Below are 24,016 nucleotides of genomic sequence, written 5' to 3'. Positions count from 1 at the left end.
AGGATTAGCAATAGTTGAAAAACTCCATTTGGTGACATTTGCGTTACTATGATCTTCAACAAATTGGGAAAGAATTAGGCAGGATGTTTTTTAAGATCTCTCTTTACCATATAAACCTGCTATAACAATGATGTTGGTAAAAGGTTGTCTGTGTTATTGTGACAAAGATGGACTATACAACAGTGCTTCAAATACAAAATCCTCTGAGAAGTCAATTTATTCAGTATTGATTCATCTAACATTCATCAATAATACTACCACTAATACTAATAACAACGATAATAATAATTACTAATATTTTTATAGTGCTTACTGTGTGACAGGCACTGTGCTAAACATTTTAAAATTATTATCCCATTTGGTCCACACAACAACCCTGGGAGGTAGGTACTATTATTAACCTCATTTTACAGGTGAAGAAACTGAGGCAAATAGAGGTTAACTGACTTTCCCAAGGTCACACAGCTAGTAGGTATCTGTGGCTACATTTGAACTTGGGTCCTCTGACTCCAGCACATAGAGTGTCACCTAGAACACTAACCCTAAAGAAGATAGCACCAGCCCCTGAGGAGTAGAGAGAGACGCTCTGGAAGATGTAGCACTTGAGATGAGTCTTAATGCAAACCAGGAATCTGAATTCAGATGATAGAGAATGGGCCTCGGCATGGAGGATTGCCAGTATGGTCACAGAGGCAAGAGAGGGAAGATTGTGTATAGAGAACAACAGCAGGAAAGCCTGTTTGGCTTGATGATAGAATATATGGAGGAGAGTAGAATGTAACAATGTAAGAATATTACGAAGATGGGAAGAAATTAGATTGTGAAGAGATTTAAATTCAAACATATTTTATATTTAACCCTAGAAATTATGGTGAGCCATGGAGTTTATTGAGCAGAAGGGTGACATGGTCAGACTTGGCACTGAATGTGGAGGATCTATTGGAGTGGGTAAAGACAAGGGGGAGTGATAGATGTGGAAGCTATTGCAGTAGTTTAGATGAGGAACGACAGAGAAAGAGATATATATGAGAGATGCTGTGGAGGAATAATGTATAAGAGATGGCAACTGATGAGATAATGCGTAAGGTTTGTGAGAGAGAGGAATGAGGTTGTGAACCTCAGGAACTGGAAAGGTGGCAGTCCCCTTGATAGTAATGGGAAAGCTCAGAAGAGGGGAATGTTTTGGGGAAAGATGATGGGCTTTTTTGGACATGTTGAATTTGAGATGCTCACAGGGCATCCCATTTGTGATGTCCTGAGGCATTTGGTTTGAGGGACGGGGTTTCAACAGAAAGACTAGGATTGAATAGATTTGGAAATAATTTGCATGGAGTTAGTAACTGTTTAATCTACCTTTTCATTTGTTTGAAATTCTCCTAGAATAAAAACTAGTAAGATTGTAGTTGGATTACTACCATACCTGTATATTTGTGGGTCATTTAATGAAGAGGAAAGGTGAGCCTACATAAACCTTATCAAAGGCAACAAACGATATATCTTACTTTTGTTCTATCACTTTATTTTCAAATCATTTCTCCATGCATAATCTTATTTGCTTTATGAAGAAACTTATGAGGTAATCAGTAGGGAGATTATTTTCCTGGTTTTACAGATGAGGGTCTGTAGTAGAGTATCAAAGATGTTAACAATCTTAGTCAAAACATGAGTAAATGACAGAGCTTCTTGCCCTCAGGCTAGTGGTCTTTCTACTAAGCCATCTCCTATATATTATCAGGGAATTACAGCAGGTGAGGAATCTGAGGCAAATCAGCTGTAAAGTGACATGCCCAAGGTCTCGCAGTTGGTGAAGTTACGAGGCTTGGTTTGAACTCAGGTCACCTTATTTCAGGTTCATATAAGCCATTTTCACATTGTAGCACAGAGACTTTTTTGACTTACTTTGTTCTCTGAAAGATATGGCCCTAGTCATTGATAACGCTAATGACTTGGAAATTACTAAGAGCAAAAGTAATTATGTAAAAGGAGGGTCATTCTTTTCCTCGTCTTTCCCCATAGACTTCATCTTTTGTGAAAGTAACTCTTTGTCTTCCTGTTGCCCATGATGCACTTAATAAACTACTAGGATAGTATTTGAGAATAGTAAAATAGAGGATGTTTGTGGCCTCAGTTCCTATGGTCTATTACAGAGCAAAAGGAAAGACCATACTAGCTGGGTTATTCTGCTATTCCTGTGTGAAAAAGAAAGGATCTATTTTTGTCAGAATTAGATATTAAGTAGTGAGAACAAAGTTTTTCACATCACCAGCACTGTGTGAAAAATCACATGCAAATGAAAGTGGAAATATGCTAATCAGATATGCTCACTACAAATAGCACAAGTCTCTTCTTCATGTATGAGGATTAGTATAAGCCGGCGCATTGATTTTATCTTTTCCAAATCTTTTTCTCCCTCCATAGGCAATACTTAACTTAGATTAACAAGTGGTACATGGCATTTCCTGGGAGTTGAGACTCCATTAGGGTTTATGCCTGAGGAGCATTCACTCTTCTGGAGCTTGTCATTAATACATAGGAATTTCCCTTTGACTCTTCTGTTAACTTAAAGGCACATTCCATCTGAAGAGAAAGAAGGCCTTTTAAGAAAAGGGGAAAGGACAGAAGAGGTTTATATTTGAGGGTTATGCCGCTAACTTGTTCTAATTAGATTAAAATTAATATCCTCTTAGTGAGCCAGCTTTAAATAAAGCTAATATGGCTTTATGTTTTACTTTTTGGTTGATCACAATTCAGTGAAAACTTATTAAGTGCCGACTGTGTGCAAAACACCGTACCAAGGGTTTTGGGGAAATACAAAGTTTAGTTAAGCTACAATTCTTGCCCTCTTAGAAATTATAGTTTACAGAAAAAAAGGAAACATTATTGCATTACACAGTATTTTATCATTAGTTTATTTGAGTTATGAAAGAAAATACTTTATGAATTTGATAAGGTTGTTATCAGTGGATGGAAGCTAAGAAGAAAGGGAGAAAGGGAAAAATTAAGCAGAGATTAATAAAGAAAGTGAGATATAGTTTGGGTATGCATTAAGGTGACTTTAAATATAATTTTTATTCAGCAAGCAAAGACCATGAAGTAAAGTGTTCCAGATACAGTGAATTGTGTAAGCAAAGATTAGCAAAGGAGGCATAAAAGCTCAGTCTTTGGGCTTCTGGGGAGCTAGAAGTAGTCAACTTTGGCTGTAGTACAATGTTTGCTGTGGGGGAAGTGGTAATATAAGTTTGGAAATGTAGGATGAGACCCAATTGTGGAGTGCCTTAAATGCCATAGGGGTTTGCACAGGGATTTGAAATTCAGTAAGCAGTAGTAAGCCATATAAATTTTTTTTTAATTTAGCAACTTATTAAATTATATTTTATTCTCACATACTCTTCTAGATACCCCATTTTATATTGTTTTCAACTAAGTCACTTTTAAAATATTTTCCCCATCTTTTTGTTCATAAATGTTAACATGTGTTTCTCATGCTATCTCTTTAATTCTTCTTCCTTTCTCTATTTAATCTGTCAAAAATAATCCATCCCATCCATGCAATTGTATGGCTTGGTTCAGATTGCCAAATTATGTAATAAAGATCTTTGAGGTATACCGGGATATCGGAGGGGTATTACCAGAATGTATTTCTTTCTTCCAGCTCCTGACATTAAGAGGTGCTGTGCTAGAAGATGCCATCCCTTCAACTGCAAAGCATTGTACAGCTCGAGGACTGCCTTTGAAGGAAGTACTAGAGCATGTAATTCCTGAGCTCAATGTTCAGTGTCTCAGGTTGGCCTTTAACACCCCCAAAGTCACAGAACAGCTCATGAAACTAGATGAACAAGGGGTGAGTGAAATTCTGGAAGATAATATTCCTTTACTATTAGTAGAAATCATTTGTCGTTATTAATATGTTTAAGATATCTCATTCCTTCTAGGAAAGAGGGAAAGGACTGGTAAATGTAACAAAGTGAACAGAGTTGTTATCCTGAGCCCCAGAGCATGGTAAACATAAAGTACCCTATGGACATCCAGTGAATATGGAACTTAAGTCAGCTAGAAGCTTGAATTCAATGGGAACTGTAATATATATGTGTACATATAATATATGAAGCCAGAAAAGAAACAGTTGGGTTTGGGTGCTGCTAGGCCAACTGCTAGGAATTATATCGACTGTCCACATATCAAGGCAGGCCTGGGAGCTGATTGGAACTTGAAGTAAAGACAGAAGACTGTCAAGTCAGTCCCAGTCTTAACCCTGGGCTGGTAGAATTATCAAGACTGGTTTAGAGGTCATGCCAATTTCTGTATTGTCAGTTCTACCTCTTTGTTGTTTTCTTTTTTATTTTGCTCCTGGACACTAGATTACTGTTGTCAACAGCTTGGCCTGCTTTTGTTTTTGTTTCTTCTTAGGTAAACTAAAGGGCAGTAGTACTTCCATGGTAGGAGTAGTGCTAGATCAGAAGTCAAAAGGACCTCAGTTTGGCTTTCTTTTGTTATTTTAAGCTTAAATAGTATAACTTAAATACACAATAAGAAAAGAAAAAAAAACGTGTCAAGTGCACAGCAGAACGTGAGAGAGGATTCAAAATAAAAAAGCAATAAATTTCCATTTAAAAAAAGCCTGTGTGATAAATACTGTGCATTGTGTTGAGAGCTGTCCATCTTTGCTTCCTTGTTAAGTTTTCTTTTATTCTCTGCTGCGCACTTTTTACTTTGTTCTTTTTTCACCCTTGCTCTCCCCACCAAGGTTCAATAAATGAGGAGGCAAGCGGGCAAGCACACACACACACACACACACACACACACACACACACACACACACACACACACAGAATTGGGTCTGGCGTTCCTTGTCAGCAGAGGACGTTCCTGTGGCTGGGCCTGAGGCTGCCGGGCAAGCCCGCTAACCCCAGCACTCACCCGGGGCTTGTTGTTCAGGCACAGCTAGCTTGGAGGTATTTACTCTTCACTGAGATCAAACTTTGTCCTGGGTTTTTTCTTTGGATCTTCTCCTATTGTCCCAGGAGGACCCTACTCTTGTTTATTTTTCACAGCTCTACGTTCACCCTGAGGCACTATTTTATCTCATTTGTGGGGAAAATCTGGAGTGCTTGGAATTTTCTCGCCTACTCCACTTCCAGAATCCTCTCCTTGACTTTTACTGTGTGACTTTGGCCAAATAAGTAAGCCTCTCTCCAGCTGTTTCCTCATCCTCATCTGTAAAGTGAAGGGGGTAGAGTGAATGCTCTCTGAGGCCCCTTCCAGTTCTCAGTCCTAGGATCCTTTGGTTTTGAATTTCTGGCTCATATGGTGCAAGACAAGTGGTAGTAAAAGAGAACAAAGCCCTACCTCCATTCCAGACTTAACCTTGTGGCTCAGACCTATTAGAGAGTGAGGAAAATGTGAAGTAGCGTGGTATGGGATTTGGCTGTGAATGCTGTTCTCCTTCTGCTAGGGATACTTATTTTATGAGAATCGTTGCTGCTCCAAGGCAACCTGATGCCTGTTAGAACTTAGAGAATTATTTCGAACCAAAATGTTTGTTGCAGACAGCATTGAAAGTTACTTTGAACAATATTCTCTGAGACTAGTAGGTGCTTAATAAATGCTTGTTGATTGAATCATAGATGCACAATTGTTCATTTTCTTTCTCTTTTACTGTATGGGCATTTCTAACAAGATTATCAACTCCTCTGTGCCACAGAATTGATGTAATTTCTTCAGCTTTGGAGAACCTTGTTGATAGCTCAGGATAAAGTCAACCGGTTTGTTATGGGTGATGGCAGTCAGAGATAACATGGACAAATGATACTTCATTATTTCATTGATCTCTAATCATATCAAATGTGGGTACTCCCTCCAAAGGTGGTCATTGCAACCCATCCATATGTTCTCATGTCTTTGTTAAAATCAGGACCACTCAGCTTGCTTGCAGACTTCTCTTGATCTCTTGCTCTTGTGTTGTTTCCAGGACAGCACACATGCCCTCCATTTGTTATCTCTTGCTTTTAATACATGATTAGCCATCTCCCTTTCAGTTACTGCATCTTCCGGCTGATGTATTTTATACTACTTTGTGCATGTGATTCATCATTCCTACGATGTTGCAGGCTGTCTACACCTTCCATGTATCTTTCCATTGTGCTTTGGTTGATTTCTTAGTGACTGTTCACCGCCCAAATGTCATTACTAGAAAAATATGAAATTTCCTTTTCAGGAGAAGCTCGAGGTCATTTTAAGTCCTGCGCTATTTTTCCTAAACATAATCTACCCCATTTTTTTCTCCTCAGTTGAGAGCCCAGTTCGTTGCCTATTTTCATCATCCTTCCCAGATATATGTACTGATGGATCAGCTTAATGGGCTTTCTGTCCCTTAGCATGTCATGGTATGGACAGTATGCAGTCTTTTCCCTCTTGGTTTTTCTGGTATGGATGGTTAAGCGAAACTCTTTTGAGAGATTTGGATCTCATTTAGTAGGCCTGCAGTGGTTCATGGCGTAATAAAGGCAGCACGATGAAATCCACTCAAGGGGAACCTTTTCGGAACCTTATTGCCGTCAGTAAGGCACTGCTGTTCCATTTGGACACTCTGCTAGCTAGTTCTTATGACCGTGGCTGACACAAGTGACTTGTATGCATTTATCTGTTTTATGCCTCGCTTGATGTTAATAGCCTTGGCCTCCTCAAACAAAGCTCTCTCTTTTGTTGATCAGGTCACTTACCGGGTAATCTCACATGAACACCATATGCGTACAAGACACTGTGGGGAGAGATATTAAAGCAACATTTTGCTCCATTGGATCTGGTTTTTTTTAATGGTCAACAAACAATAACACAAGATAATCTTTTATCTCTGCAGCTGTCAGTCAGTTTTGTGATGGTAGGTTTGAAAATATAGTTTTTAAAAGCCTGACTGTTCTTTGCCACATTTTCATCCATGATGCTCTTGACACTTTCTTCACCTAATAATGTAAGGGAACCACCAGTTTTAATTTACCTCTGATATTTACTACCTTTGTGACCATGGGCCAGTCATTTAACATCCCTGGGCATCAGTTTCCTCATCTGTAGGAAAAGGTGATGAAACTAGTTTGATCTTCCAGCTCTACATCTACAATCTGAAATGCCTGTAGAGGTGAGAAAGTAGATGTATGGATCTCTATTAGCATCTTTGATTTTTTTTTTCCTAATGATTTGGTGTTTTTGCTCTCTCTCAGATGTCTTAAGAATCTAAATTCCTCCATACCCTAAAAACTGTGTTACCCTTATCACAGGTTTTCACTGGGTATACTTAAACTCATCTAGCTACTTTTCTTTGTTTTCTTTAGTACCATTTTCACTTTCTCATGCAACACAGAGAGTAAAATATTAGAAAACAGATGTGATAGTGCCACTGTTATAAGAAGTTTTGATGGCTCTTAGCCCCCCCCCTTTTTTTTTGTCTATTTGTCATTCTCCCTTCCGATTTTCTGTCTGAAATGTTTCTGGGATAATATGGATCCACTGAGTCTTTCAACAAGCTCTTTTGATAAAATTCATGTTTTACTTAACCATTCTTACTGTTTCATAAGGTGGTGCTGCTCATAATCTTCCAACATCCTTTTCCTTAAAATACTATGAATGAGATTATATTCCAAAACTTAACCAAAATAATGAGTGCTTCTTAGTTGAAGTTGTTTTTAAGCATTTTTGGCCTTCTTATTTTAATGAATGCTTTTCATCAGTTAAACTAACATAAGTAATGGTGGTAATTCATGTCTGTTTCTATTCTTTTAACCATTTTACATTTTTCTGTGATTGGTATTTTTCATATCTTGTGCCTCCTCACTCAGAAAGAATTCATGATATTATAGGTATGAGATTTCTATGTTGTGTACGATCCTTTGACCTCTTTGCTTTCTTAATCCAGGCATGAATTCCAATTACATTTTCACAGTCTTCCTATGTTTATGTTTGCAAAGGAGTCATTTAGTAATTTTTTTGTGTGTATGTGTATGTATGTGTATGTATACTTACATATATTTAAATATAATTTTAAAAATGTTAACCAAGATTTCTTTAGAATTTTTTAGCTTTATATCCTATGTAACACTTCTTTCCATATGAGCTGAAATTATATTCACGGTTGTCCTTTTTCAAATACTCACAATTAACGCTATTTTAGTTAAGGTAGTATTTATAAGAGAGTCTAGAAACTTTGTGACCTCTGCCCCCTTTCCTGTTACTCTCACCCATCCACTGGAGAAGTAGAAAGAGGACATGTAGCACTGATGATTTTTCACATTTCTCTTTGTTTCAGAGGTTACCGTGGCCAAAGAATTTAACACATACTGGTAGGCTTGCTATTCTTAGCGTGGTGAGCATTTTTGTACTTAGCTAGGCAAGACCCCAGAAAGTAGATGCAGTCTAACACTGGGACTGTACTTAAAACCATTCTAGCGTAGGGGTTGAGGAGGTGGGGATTTGTTAGACATTGTATTCTTCTGATACAGCTTTCTAAAATCCAGTCATCTGCATACCAGAACAAAGCTTTGGAATGCTACATTTATGGAAAATAGTACATTAGAATTGATAAGTAATGCCAAAGCCAAATTTAAGCCAATAATTCCATCTAGCACGGTATGTTTCCATTGGAATAGAAGGGTTTTTTTCACTTGTAAGTTTTCCATGATGGAAGAAATACCCTGCATTTGTTTGTTACTTAGTTACATAAAAACTCATCTAAATTTAATTGTATAATTAGTAGGGATTTGTCTTATATAGTATTTTCATCTCTTCCAGTTTAAAATCATCAAAAAAATCCAGTTTTAAAAAATCAATTCTTGGGGCAGCTAGGTGGCGCAGTGGATAGAATACCGGCCCTGAAGTCAGGAGGACCTGAGTTCAAATCCAGCCTCAGACCAAACCTTTGACACTAGCTTGTGACCCTGGGCAAGTCACTTAACCCCAATTGCCTAAAAGCAAAAACAAAACAAAACAAAAAATCGATTCTTTACCTGCCTCCTTTGGCAGTTCTTATTTTCAAATCTAATTATGATGATCCTGGCTTTATTGTGGGTAGTGCATAAAAGAGTAGCAACATGTAAAAAAATTCAAATGTTGATGCTTTTTTTAAAAAGGGGAAATCTCTGTTATTGAATATCATTTTATGAGCAATTGGATAGTTGGATATACTAATACCATTTCTTTTATGTATAGTCATATTAAATATAGTGTCACAATTAAATATAAAGTCATAAAACAATATCTAGAACATAGCAAGTGCTTAATAGATGTTTGCTGAAATAGAAATAGACAACATAAGAAAACAACCCAAAGTTTTAGTGAAACTTTTCAATGTGAACCAGCAGTATAAAATGGTAGTCCAAAAATTAGTGTGTTTTTAGACTTCACTATTAGAAGCATTGTGTGCAGAATCACAAAGGTTATAATGCCACTCTAATTTTGTTGGTGTTAGCTGTTTAGTCACGTCTGGCTCTTCGTGAACGTATTTGGGGTTTCTTGGCAAAGACACTGCAATGGTTTGTTATTTCCTTCTCCACCTCATTTGACAGATGAAGAAACTGAGGCAAACAGGGTTGAGTGACTTGCTCACGGACACATGGCTAGCAGGCGTCTGAGGCTGGATTTAAATTTAGGAAGATGAGTCTTCCTGACTCCAGGCCAGCACTCTATTTACTGTGCTACCTAGCTGCCCAACCACTCCGCTTAGACCAATTCAACTTAATAAGTGATTCATTAAGTGCCTTCTCCATTCCAGGAACCGTGCTACCTACAGGGGATGCAAAAACAAAATTAGAAAAGTCCCTGCATTCAAGGAATTTATATTTTATGAATGGGTCTCAGTTTCTCATCTCAGATTATTATATTAAATTCTAAGCATTACATAAGAGAATACATATTGAAAAACTGGAGCACAGCCAAAGGAAGAGTGGCAGGATGTTATAGAGACTTGAAATCTTGCCACATGAAGATTGTGCACATGTTTAGCTGGGGGTAAAGAGGACGCTGGGAGGGTGTGTTATTGTTGTCTTCAAATCTTTAGGGAATATCATCAATTCCAACGGCTCTTTATCATCTCCAGAATCAAATATAAGATCTTCTGTTTGGCATTCAAACCCCTTCATAACCTGGCCCCCTCCTTTGGTTACAGTCTTCATCTTTACTCATCTCCGTTTTTCCTACCTCTTTGATCCAGTGACATTAGCCTCCTTGCTACCTATTTAATTTTCAACATGAGATGACAAGACAGTCACCAGCTGCATGATTTCAGAATGAAACAAGGCCCATGGCTTCAAAGCTGTACTCTTTCCTGTTCTACTAGACTAGTCATTAATGAAATGGAAGGAAAGCAGAATTCCTAAGCAGCAGTACACTGACCTGAGTCAGGAACAGGAAAGTTTTATGTTATGGGATAAACAAATGCTTTGAAAAGTAATAGAACAGCCTCAGACAGTGAGGTATAGAGACTCAGCTTGCGTAAAATTGGGAAAGCTCATTTTTTAAAATGCCACAAACCCCCTTTTTCCTTTGTACTTTCCTCTATTTTCCCAGAGGTTAAATTAAACCAATATAGACCAGTATTGCCTACCAGTAGGAAAGCAGCCAAAACATTTAGCAACATTTCCTTACTATTAAGTCATGACAAAGATAGAGTTCAGTATAGTTGGAGAAAAGAGTTCCAGATGATGAATCTAAAAAAATGTGCAGTCCTAACTTTGATACACTTAGCTCTTCTCAGCAATGCAAGGATCTAAGACATCTCCAAAAGTCTCATGATGGACAGTGCTATCCGCATCTAGAGAGAGAACTATGGAGTTTGAATGCAAATTGAAGCATACTGTTTGCTTTTTCTTGTTTTCTTTTCCTCTGGTTTTGTTTTGTTTCTTCTTTCTTGTGGTTCTTCCTATTCTAATTGTTCCTTACAACATGACTAATGTGAAAATACGTTTAATGTGAATGTTATGTAGAGCCTATATCAGATTACATGCCCTCTTGGGGAGGGAGGTGGGGAAGGAAGGGGAGAAAATTTAAAACTCAAAAGCTTATGGAAAGGGAATGTTGAAAACTAAAAATAAATTAATAAAATTCAGAGGAAAAAAAATGTGCAGTCCTAGAGCAAAATAGACTATAGAGATAGGCGTGTGTGTATATGCTTGCGTGTATGCATGCATGCATGAGTAGACTGAGAGGAAAGCAAGAACTGCCTTTTATCTTAAGATTGGTAATAGGGGCTATTATCTATGAGTATCTTTAGAGGGGGTTGAAGCATCTTTCTGGGCTCAAGATTTTGTGAGCTCCCTGGTCTTTCTAATTACTTGTTTCCATTTTCTGGGATAGCCATGTTTCAGAGTGAAATGGAGAGAGGTTCTACTTCATTGGCAGAGTTTGGCATGGATACACCCTCTCTAGCCTGACATCTTTCATAGTCCAGCCTCAACTTTTCCAGCTTTCCTTCATGTTATCTCCCTTCATTCGGACAGTGTTTTTCCTAATTAAGCTGCTTTCCATGCCCCAATAGGGGATCATCATAGGTATTTCTTGAGTTCGTGTTTTCACAGGGCCCCATCCCCCCATGGAGGCCAAGTATCCTGAATTTACGTAGCCGTGTATGTCATATCCCTTCAGTAACACATGAGGGCAGGGACTGTTTTTCATTTTGTCTTTGCAACTCTACATTTTTAACCCAGGGTCAAGTAGATTCTTAATAAATACATATTGTTGGATGCTTAAAATGCAACTTTTTCTTCACCTCTGCCCACTAAAATTCTTCTTACCCTTTAAGTCTCAGTTTCGAATATTATCCCTTCCACAAAGCCTTCCCTCTTCCCCCTTACTTAACTGTATTCCCTTTTTTCCATGTCAGATTTTTTTTTCTGTACCTCTCTCTTGCCCCCATCATACTCTTGTATCATGAGACTTTTCTGTGCATGTTTTATCTTCCTATAATGTCCTTGGGGGCCAGAATTTGCCATTTTTCAGTTTTGTATTCCTAGCATCTCTGTAAATGTTTTGGATAAAGAACATGCTGAGCAGAAGAGAACCTGTGGGAAGCAGCAGAGCTGCATGTGCCAATGTGTGTGAGTTTGAGATGGAAAGAGGGGCAAGCTAAAATGGACAGTGGAAGAACCAGAAGGGGAAGGAATGGTGGTTGCTTTTAAAATACCAGTAAACTTCATTAAACTTTTATTTTCTCAGCTAAAATATAAATAATTGAATTGATAAATATTTAAAGTAGAACTTGCCTAATTCTGAAAAAGGAAATGAGTTAAAATATCATCATATAGTCAGGGATGGTTTCTACCCAATTTTGTTGTGTAGAAAAATTTGTCAGAATATAAAATAAAATTTTTAAAATTTTGGATGTCATAATTAAATGATAACACTGCTTAGAATATGAAAAAGAAACTCTAGGGATTGCTTTACTAGGTTAGTTTTCACCAAAGGCTTTTTTCGATGCTTCATTAGGCATGGAGGGGACTCTTATTTTGGAAAACTGTGACAATGGAATTCGAGATCTAGAAGTTCTTGTTATCTTGGAAAGCCTAGAAGTATTGACCCAATGTATGGATGTGTTTGTGAACAAAATATTATATGTGATGTAATAGATTTTTATTTTATTTTATTTTATTTTTTGGCCACAGTAACATATGAAAATCATTTACAAAAGTGCGGAAGATTGTGCTTTGCATTAGTGGAGAGAGTAAAAGTTAGACTATACCATTATGCCAGAGTATATCAATAAAGTCAGAGACTTTTTCAAGTTTTAAGGCACGATGGAATATTTCCATGATCTTTTCAAAAGAGGGCTTTATTTCTAACAGTAACACATGGGGAACCCATGATTGGTTTCCCTTATATTACCAACCAATAAAGGGTTGAGGGTATAGTCATATAATTTGCCTTAGTTAGAAATTATAGATCCTGTCATCTGTGAATTTGTCTAATTTTTTAAAATATTTTTTACTTGTATTTCCTTTTGAAGTAATGTGTTTTGTTTAAAATTTAAAATATTTTGAATGTTAAAATAAATTTTTCAGTTTAAAATAATATTTCTCTTTATTTTTCCTAAATGTACCTCTTTAAGATTCAACAGGCACCCCTATTATAATGTCTGTGTTCAGCATACCCTATATGTATTGACCCTTATCACATCCTTTCTCAGCTTTTGAATCCTAATTTCTAGATTGAAGAATCCTGGCACTTTTAATCCATGTTTATATAGCAGCCATCTTCATCTCCTTGGTTATTTTACATAAATTAGAAATAAAATTGGAAGGGATCTTAGAAATTATATAGTCATAGATTTAGAGCTGAAAGTTACCTGAAAGGATCCTCTGTCCAACCCCTTTATTTTACTGGTAAAGAAAGTAGGGTTCAGAGAAATTTTATGACTTGCCCAAGAACATATAGGCATTAAGGAGCCTGGTTGTGATTAGAAGTCAGGCCTTCTAACTCTCAGTACAATGCTTTTAAACTATACCCCAGCTTTTTAAAAAAATATATTTTTTCCCATTACATGTAAAAATAATTTTTAATTTTAATTTTATTTGAGTGTAGTGTTTTTAAACTATACCCCAGATTTTTAATATTTTATTTTTTCCTCAATTACATGTAAAAACTGTGTATATATACATATATATGTATATATGCGCATATATATATGTATATATATGCATATATATATATATATATATATCCCAGATTTCTACTTGAGAAGAGTAACAAGTTGTCTTATATGTTCTTTTCCCCATTTCTTTTTTTTCTGGAGCAAACCTGTGATTCAGTGATACAGGAAACTAAGTTGGGGGGAAATGATGGGGGGGGACAAGTAGGAAGAGCTACATTCTACTAGTATCGTATAATGTATAACCTTGGAGAATTTCCTGGGACGCCTGAGAGGTTAATTGACTTGTCCAGGATCACATCTCCAGTAAGTGTCAGAAGCAGAACTTGATGCTGGCACTCCAGTCACTGTCATGCAACCTTTGCATTATTTTGTTTCAAGTGTGCTTCCTGATAACACATAACATTTTTTCTGGGAAGAGTCAATGCTGACTTCTTATTCCCTTTCCTGGAACATAATTGGCCCTTCAGGGCCCATTTGAATGTATCCTGTGTGCTAAGATTGTGCTAGGCACCATGGTGAGCACACATCCTTTATATGTATATCTTTGGAGTTAGTACAGCATTTGTAATTGGAGGGCTTGAATTTTAATCTTGCTAGTACTTTTATAATCTTATACAAATTACTAAAGCCTGACCTCAAGATTCAACTTAATGCTGTGTTATGTTAGAGATTTACTTTAAGAAATTCAGACACAATTCTTTTATTTTTCCACTTGAAAAAGGAAATTTGGAAGAAGATGCCATTAAATGATCCTGAATTTGGAATATTTCCTTTGGGTCATGCCAAAGATTGGGGAAAAAATGTATTTTTTAAAATATTAGTTTACAGACATCTAAGTCAAATTTCTGTTGCAATGCCCCTCTCTCCCTCAAATATATCTTCTATTAAAAGCAACTACAGTTTTTCTAGGTGCTTCTGCTCAGGATAAATTGCCTAATAGACACATTTTTCCTCATGACACTGAAATTGTTCAAGTCACCTTGTCACTTTCTTTGCAGGCTAATTCATCTAGAAAAATTAGTTAAGGGAGCTGTCATACATGTGAGGAGCACAACAACATGAAACGCTGTCACTAAAATACTGGCATTTCTGTTTTAATTTCACCATTTGTGTGTAGTATATGTTTTAAAAATTATATGAAATAGAAAAATTCTCTCAAAAATAAATAAAAATCAAATAGAGGAAAACTAGAGTCAGTCAACAGTCATCAAGCATTTATTAAGCACCTGCTGTGTGCCAGACACTGCTATGCTCTGGAAATTATTAAGGTAACATGACAGACCTGCCAATAGAATTCCAATCCTGTGAGCTGGAAGTCTCAACGTGATTACATTGTTAGGCTAGCCACAGCCTGGAAAGGCTTTTCAGCAAGGATATAGCATTAATTCATTTTGGTGTGTCTTCTCTGCCTCTCTGTTGTCCACTGTGGTATACCATTCTATCTGAGAGGGAAGCAGCCAGCCTCTCCTTTTCTGGCTTTTGTACTTAAGGTACCAGTAGTCAGTTAAGTTTGAGAATGGTTTCTGTTCTTTTTAAGGAAAAGTTAATCCAACCTGCATAGGGTAGGGCTCTGTGGAAAAGTAGCCCAGGCTGTGTGGCTGGGCCATAGGAGATATTGTTTTTGTCATAAATACTTACTGTTGTACATATGTGCCATTGTGTGTATGCATGCGCGTGTGCTGTCTCCCATGCCCGGTGTGCTCTTCCCTTGCCTTTACCACATGGAACCTCCAGCTAATTTCAAGGCTCAGCATAGGTACCACCTCTTTCAAGATGTCTTTTCCTGATTCCTCCCAGCTGATATTGCTTCCACCTACCGAAGATCATTGTATGTTTATTTTGTTTGTATCCTGCATGTAGTTTTAGAGAAACTTGTTCTATTCCCTGTAGTGTAACAGAAGCTCCCTCAGAGCAAGAATTGTAGCACTTTTGTATTTATATCTTCCTAGTACATAGTAGGTGTTTTGACAATTGGTTGGTTAAATGATAATTGTCAGATCTGATTGAATAAAGTTTGGTGGTTTCATGTATCAGGAAATATTTTATGATAAACACAGCAGAATTACTGTTGTTGCATGTCAGTTACATGACTGAAGATATCAGCTACTGAAGATCATAAAGCCTGCCTATTCCCATCTCTTTTTTTTAATCAAAGGTATCCTCGATATGTGTATAGATCATTTGCATAAAAGACTGATGGAATTCTACTTAATAGTATTTTATATTTTCCAATTACACGTAAGATAGTTTTCAACATTCATTATTGTAATCTTTTTGAGATCCAAATTTTTCTCCCTCCCCAAGGCAGCAAGCAATCTGATAGAGCTTGTACATGTCCATTGATAGAACTTTAAAAAGCAGACTTGTGGCTCTAGAATGATTGAGGTCCTTCCTGTCATTTTTTTTTTTTGGTAAATAAATTATTTTTTTCCTATCTTCTCTTCTTTTAGATATCTTGAAAAACATTCTTTTCGTGCTTTAAAAACTGGATGACCTTCCTTCTGGAGATCTATATGTATTTGATGTTGTCTAGCTGGACTTCTGATCTTTAGTCTTAAACTGGCTGTGCCTTGTCCTGCTGGTCATCTCCACTTCGCAAAAGCGAGTATTTGCTAGCACGGGCAGGTTCAGAGCCTGTTTGGACTCTTCGTTGTGGTGATTGCTTTACTTGGATTAAGCTTCTGTAAGAACTGGTGATTTATCTTTACTTTTGTACATTTTCCTTCTTTTCCAGCACCAGTAGCTTGTTTGGACAAGACAATGGGAGGTTGTTGTAATTGCATGCTCCGTTGCTTTCTTGCTTTTGTCCTTTTTTTTTTCCTAATTTTGTTTTTTAACCTTGTTCCAATGAAATGATAACCCTACTATATAGACAACTAATTTGGAAAGAATCCCCTAAGTCAGTAACTACTTCAGTAAGTACATCAGTAATAGTTAACTTTCTTTTTCTTTTTTTTCTTTTTCTTTTTCTTTTTTTAATAGTTACTTTCTGTTTAAGATGTGAGCAATATTGTTTTTGTGGTAATGGTCATTGTTAGTTACATCCATTGCTTTCTGACTCTCTTCTTGAAGAAGGCATTCATATTTCTCAATAGATAAGTGGTGAAGGGATTGGAATGAAAGCTTTCAATAGAAGATCTGCTAGATATAAATGACCACCTGAAAACATTCTCCAAACCACAAATCATATGAAAATGCAAATGAGAATAAATGGGGTTTCACCAGCATGAAGCTTAGCAAAGATGACAACTAATTTTGTAGATTTAGTGTTAAATAAATAAAATTGCCAGAGGTTGAAGTCAAGTACTTTATAGAACTATACAAAAGGATGGAAAAGGGAATGGAGCTTCTAGACCTATTATGTTATGAAATCATCAAAACTTTTTGCTATTTATTAAAAAATAGAAAAGAAGGTCAGTGAAACATACTAGGTATGTAAAAATAAATGGTTGAACTTAATAAATAGCACAGTATTCAAAAAACTGATGAATATAAACTAGTTGAGGAAGAGTTCTGTATTTGAACTAATTTTCAAGAGTGGAAGACAGCCATTGCAAAGAAGTGGTTGGTGGTGGTTGTCCTTTGTTCTCAAAGAGGACCAAAATGACACCATTATCTTAGAGTCAAGTTACAGGGCATCCGACTGTGCCTAATCAGACCAATATGAGCTCAGAAGACTCTACCACAGGTCAGTTACAAACAGTCCCTGTGAACACTTGGAGTAGATTCTCTTAATTTACCGTCAATTCTGCTTTGCTCATAGAGCACAGCACCTTGTCTGATGAAGGCATGCCATGCTGGGTGGTCCTATGCCAGTGTTTCCCATGTCACACAGTCAACTCCAGAGTTCTTAAGAGAGACCGTGAGAGTGTTCTTGTATCATTTCTTTTGAGCACCATGTGAATGTTTGTCCTGTGTGAGTTCTCCATAAAATAGGAACACCATGAAGGTGGTATACATTTTGCAATCAGAACTAATCTAATTGACAAACTTGTATGCCTATCAAAAGGAGTGATTGACAGACTCATGACAATGTGAGTGCCACTTGCAAAGGTGTGAAAATAGAAAATGGAGTGCTGGTTGTGAGGAAGTTTCAGCCAGTTTGGCTAAATCATAGACTTTAGGAGTAGGGCATAAAAGTATAGTGAGCCTGGAAAGATAGGTTAGGTCCACGTTGTGAAAGACTTTTAAAAAGTCACATTGAGGAGTTTATATTTTATCCTAGAGGCAATAGGAAATAGGAAGCCACTGAATTTTATAGAGCAGGGGACTGACTTGCTTATATGTGCACTTAAGGAAAATACCTTTGGGAGCAGTGTGGGAAATGGACTGAAGTGGGAAGACTTGAGTCAGGGAGACCAATTAGGAGGCTATTGTAATAATATAGATGAGAGATAATGAGACCTTGAACTCAGGTGGTAACATGAGAATGGAGAAAAGGGATCAGATTTAGGAGATGTTATGAAGGTAGAAACAGCAAGATTTGGCAACCAGTGTCTGTAGTGAGGGAGGGTAAGGAGTCAAGGGTAGTGCTGAGGTTACAAACCTGAGAGACTGGAAAAACAGGAGGGCCTTTGACACCACTGGAAATTTGGAAGAGGGGAGAGTTTGTTGAGAAAGACAAAAGAGTCTGTTTCAGACATGTAGGATTTGAGATGCCTGTGGGACCCTAATTTGACATTTCTAATATGCAGCTGGTGATATGGGACTAGAGCTTCAGGGGAGACCAGTACATGATATAAAAATCTGAAAATCAGCTGTATAGAGTTATAATTAAACCCATGGGAGATAAGGAGATCACCAAAAGACGCTGTACAGAAAGGGAGGAGAAGATAGCCTTATGGAAGACCCACAGTCCATAGGCATGATATGGATGATAAACCAGCAAAGAATATTGAGGAAGAGAGGTTATTTGGTTAGATGAGTACCAGAAGATCAGTGTCACAAAAACCCAGAAAGAAGAAAATATCCGAGAGGGGAGAGGGTGGACAGCAATGCCAAATTCAGTCAATGAATCAAGAAGAATGAGAACTTAGCAAAAGACCTTCAGATTGGGCAAGTGAGACCTATGATAACTTTGGAGAGAGCAGTTTCATTTGAGTTTTAAGGACAGAAGCCAGATTTCAGAGGGTTGAGAATGAGTGAGAGGAGAAGAAATGGAGCCAGTGTATAAGGACAGCTTTTTCTAGGATTTTGGTTGAAATGATATCTAAGGGGATGATAAGATCTAATAAAGAGTGTATTTTAAGGAAGAGGGAAGACTTGAGCATGAGTGAAGGCAATATAGAAGGTACCAGTGGATAGGGAGAGGTTGAAAATTAAGGAGAGAGAAATAATTGGAGTTGGAATTTGCTGGAGGCTGCAGGAGGAGATGAGAGGAAGAGTACAAGTGGAGACTTGGCCTTGTAAAGGAGAAGGGGAATTCACTACCAGAGACTGGGAAAAAGGAGGAGAGTGGAGGAGTGATATCAAGAAGAAAAGGAAAATAAGAAAGCTCTATAAAGTAAAAGGCCAAGTCTTCAGAGAAAAAAGAGACAGGAAGAAGTACAGGAGGCTTGAGAGAAGAAAATCTGTGGAAAGTGAGATGGGGAATCAAGTAGGGAGGAATAAAAGGATTGTCTCCAGGGTATAGAAGGAATTAACAAAAATGTACTTTGCCCAGTGGATGAGTGGTTAAAGGATATGAACAAACAGTTCTAAAAAGGATTGTAAATTATTAACAGCTGCATGAAAGATAGCTGCAAGTCCTTAATAGGGGAAATACGAATCAAAACAATTTTGGAATTTCACCTCACTTTGAACAGCTTGGCAGAATCACAAAAGATGGAAAGAATGGTACAGGTGCTATGGGAAGGTAGGAACACTAATATGTTGTGGGTAGAGCCGTGAATAGGTTCTGTGATTTTGGAAAGTAGTTAGAATTGCTTTCCTCCCACCCTCCCCCTCCCCAAAGACTAATGTTCACATTGAATGATCCAGAGATCCTTCTTCTAGTCATATATATCAAGAAATAGATAAATAGATATTTCAAGAAATGGAAAGGTCCTATATATACCACAATATTAATTTCAGTTCTTTTTTCAGTCGCAAACAACTAGAAATTAATGATTCTCTGTCAGTTGGATAGTGGTTAAACAAATTGTGATAGTGAATTTAACAGACTATTATTGTGCTTTAAGTAACAATTAATATGAAGAATGCGGAGAGACATGGGGAGACAGATGAAATGAAAAGGACAATAAAACAAGCACACACTAGATAATTACATTGACCAGTTTTGACCCTAGAGAAGAGTTGAGAAAATATGTCTTACCCTATTCCTTCAGAAGTAGGGGACTATGGTTATTGAGTATTGTACATATTGTCAGAGAAGGTTGATTTGTTGGTTTTCCTGAACTGATTTTTTTTTTCCTTTTTAAATCTTTGTTACAAAGGAAGACTTGGCTGGGTAGGGAAAGGAGGAGTTATTTTTTGAAATGAATGATGTAAAAACAAAAGGTTTTGATAAAAAGCAGCACAGGTTAAAATTAGACGCTTAAATTTTTTAAAATGCTTGTTCTTTGACAAGTAATTATTTTATTTAAAAACTTCATCTGGCAATTGACCTTTGGAGGAAATAGGACTCAGTCATTTGTGGTGATATTAACCAGCATATTGGTGCCCCAACAATTTCATCATTGAATACGTGGGAAAGTGAATCCTTTTTTATTTGGAAAGTGGAAAGGACATAGTGAAATTGTTAGGAATGAATATTTCCTTTCATTTCAAGATTCCTTTTTGTGAAATGGGCTTTACTTTTGAAAATCTACCACCTCCCCCACCATCATCCTCTTCCACCCAAAATCCTTATGGAGAAAACACACACACACACACACACACACACACACACACACACACACACACACACACACACACACACACTCTCTTCTATTATAAAGCTGCTTTGTATAACTGTTCTTTGTTGATGCTTGCCTGTAACCCATTAGCTGGAATCTCCCTAAAGTGCCAACATCTATTCTAGTGATGCATACTTTTGACATCCAGACAGTTTTAATTTATTTTTCTAGTCATTTCTATAATACATGAAGACAACTACTGATACATTTGAAATTCACAGCCCTAGTAAATAAGGCCTGTGCTACCTTTATTGGGTGCAAAAATTGAAAAGCAGTGTGGAAGTACTCAGAAAAAAAGACATATTTTGTCAGCTATTTATTTTCTAGGCATTTTTTCCTAAGGAACTGGTTAAGTAAAAATAACAAATGGAATAGAATGGGCCGTGTGTTTATTGAAATGCTTGGTATTGCCTGTTTTCGCAGTTAAGCTATCAGTTGAAAGTGGGGATCATGTATTGTAAATCTGGACAGAGCACCGAAGAAGAGATGTACAACAATGAGTCAGCGGCCCCGCTTTTGAAGAATTCCTCCAACTCTTAGGAGAACGAGTTCGTCTCAAGGGATTCGAGAAATATCGTGCTCAACTTGATACTAAAAGTAAGAGATAGTTTGATTTCATAAACATTAAGTGCACACTGTATATAAGTAATGGAAGCCTTTGAGGAGGGAGGAGGCACAAATTTTAGATATATATGGTACCCAGCTTTCACAGATAATTAATTCTATTATATAATATACAAAACACATATAAAAGAAGTATCAACAAAAATGTGAGATCCAGGGGTATTGAGATAGAAAGGTTCTTACTAATTGTTGATCCTTGGAAAAAGGTTTATCAGAGGAAGTCATTTTCCCTTTAAATGTTTAAAAGAAATTCAAAAGAGAAGTGAGAGATGGCTTTATGGGCCTATGAAATGATTTAGCAAATGTATGGAAGCAGGAGAATGCAGGTCAGTAGTACAATTATACTGGAGTATAAAATATGTGAATGGAATAATATTAGGGGATGCTTAAAGTGTGGGGAGTCCCCAGATTGTGGAGGACCCTGAGTGACAAATGAGTTTGAATTTTCCTCTCTAAGTAATAAAGAGCCATTAAATAATACTCAATAGAAAAATTACATGGTAAAATATGTGTGAAGGTCCCCTGTAGTTTTATAGTCTAACTAAAATATGCTTAAGCCTCCCTTCTATGATTGTTTATATGTATTTTATTGTATAAACATACTAATTGGATTTACCACTTAGATCAGGAAGTGCTAGGGATCAGAGGGTCAGGTCAAGAGCAACATCAGGGAGTGGAGCTTCCTCAACTCTTAAAAAACCTGGGACGTCATCTAGTGCAGCACTTACTTAAAAAACAAAATGTTAATATGCCTGTGGTTGTCAAAAGGAGGCTAATAGGTTTTACTGAATATTCAGTAGACAGCTGTGCATGGATCATCAGTAGAAATGTACATGAAATGATGTGATTGGTTGTGGTTGGTTGAATTTGTAACCTTTAATTTCTCAGTCCTGATGCTTGCCTATGTAGTCAACTTTTACATTTTTTTTTCTATTTACTTCTTTATACTCAAGTTTATTCTTTAGCCTTTTCCTTCTTGAAATTTTCGTCAAAGAATTAGAGAATTTTAGAAGAGGAAGGTACTACAGTGGCCATCTAATCTAACCCTTCACAAGAATATCACCCTGTCACATATCTGACAAGTGGTCACCCAGCTTCCTCTGGAAAACGTCCATTGAAGGGAAAGCTGTTGTCTTGTTAGGTAGTACATTTGTGGACTTCTTAATTGTTAGGAAGTTTTTCTTGACATCAAGCCTAAATTTACCTCTTTGGTCCACTTCCAGCCACTGTTCCTTACTTTTTCCTTTAAGGCCAAGCTGAACAAATCTAATCCCTCTTCCACAGGATAGGCCTTCTGATATTTGAAGAAAGCTGCTATGCTTGCCACACCCAAGTCTCATCTTCTCCAGGTTATACATCCTGGAGATGTATTCCAGTTCCTTCAATCTGTCCTCACAGGACGTGGATGCAGTGCCCTTTACCATCCTGATTTTTTTTTCCTCTGGATCCTCTCTAGCTTGTCAATGTCTTTTGTAAACTCTGACATGCAGAACTAAGTATGATTCTCTATACATGGTCTTATTATAGGGCAGAGTACAGAGGGACCATCACTTCTTTACTCCTTATTCCTCTCAATACATCCCAAGATCAAATTAGTATTTTTTTTTCAGTGCAGTTACTCTCTGTAATATCCACCTTTGTGGATCTACATAAATAGTTTTTTCCCTTTCCATCCTCTTTATTTTAAAGTCCTTTTGATGAACTTCTAAGATACCTCTGAATACCTTCTTACTAGTCTTGGTTTGGTGCATGCTTATCAATATCCAGCAGTCTGTCATCTCTGTAGTTTAAACTGGATGAAAAATCCATTTCCCATTCTCAAACACTATCTTCTCAAGTTGTTCATTTCTCAGATCAGTTTTCTCTTCTACATCTCTTGACTCCAGTGATCTGCAGTGAAAAAACAGCCTATGCCCCTGTAGCCCTCAGTGTATTGTCCATGACGCTGCAGTCTTTGGCAAAATGTCTAGTTTTCTTCTACCAGTATCCTATGTGGCCACGTTTGTCTCTAGACATGAGTAGAAGACATTTCTCCATGTTGTCCATCTCACCTCTGCTTCAATGAAAACAATTCTTGCAGTTGTATTTCTCAATTTGCCAAGAGAGTGTATTGATTCAAAAATGGGGGTGATGAAGTCATTTTTCAACTGTGGTTGCTCTATAAAGCAAATGTACACAGTCTTGCCTTAAAAAAGGAATGAATGAAGATAAGTAGGTAGACATGGTATGTTTACTGCTGCTGTCCATCCTCTTGCAGTCAGCTTTTCAGACTAATTATAAAATATTCGAGCTAAAGGCCTTTGACCTGCCTTTCTTTGAGTGGATCTTTGGAAGAGCCCATCTGCATTGCAGTCAAGAGTTATCTCACAGGCTTACTGTACAGGAAATTAAATAAGGACTTGAGTCATGAAAACAGAAAAGCATTCATAAACTCCACTGCAGGAAAGAATTTCCTGTTGCCATGGTTCTGTTGCCGACTCGCTAACCACATGCAAGAGAGTCTATTAAAAAGCATAAATAGCCTCGCGTCTTCTCTGCAACTGTGAGGTCTTATTTATACTTTATTTGTAGCTGATAAAGAATTACAAATTCTTATATAACTAAAAATGTCTTTCTACCTATGTAAGTTATAACATTTGTCTTAATGTTAATTACTGCCATATTTTCCAAGTTTTCCGTCATTAGTACGACATGATCAGTCATGATGGGAATGCCTTTGTGAGCATATTGAGGACTATAAGGAAAAAGGAGTCTAAATGCTTATTGTCTAAGTAATTAGTGAATTGGTATGTATGTATCTGCTTGCATACACACATAAAGTCATATGGCCAGTTCTGATTATTTAAGGTACTTGGAGAATTCAGTTGAA

At 37.1% G+C, this 24,016-nt stretch overlaps 1 protein-coding gene across 1 annotated transcript in view; it reads left to right on the top strand.

Moving 5' to 3' along the window:
* Positions 1 to 24,016, top strand: part of SIPA1L1 (signal induced proliferation associated 1 like 1) — a 356,976-nt gene that overhangs the window by 224,129 nt on the left and 108,831 nt on the right. The window contains 3 exon segments of the mRNA XM_020986377.2: positions 3,653 to 3,841; positions 20,947 to 21,025; positions 21,028 to 21,120. Coding sequence (XP_020842036.1) covers positions 3,653 to 3,841; positions 20,947 to 21,025; positions 21,028 to 21,120 — 361 coding nt within the window.

This window comes from Phascolarctos cinereus, unplaced genomic scaffold (assembly GCF_003287225.1).
Source record: "Phascolarctos cinereus isolate Bilbo 61053 unplaced genomic scaffold, phaCin_HiC Scaffold_3;HRSCAF=262, whole genome shotgun sequence".
NCBI classification, from domain to species: Eukaryota; Metazoa; Chordata; class Mammalia; order Diprotodontia; family Phascolarctidae; genus Phascolarctos; species Phascolarctos cinereus.
This window is presented reverse-complemented; position numbering and strand designations above follow the sequence as displayed.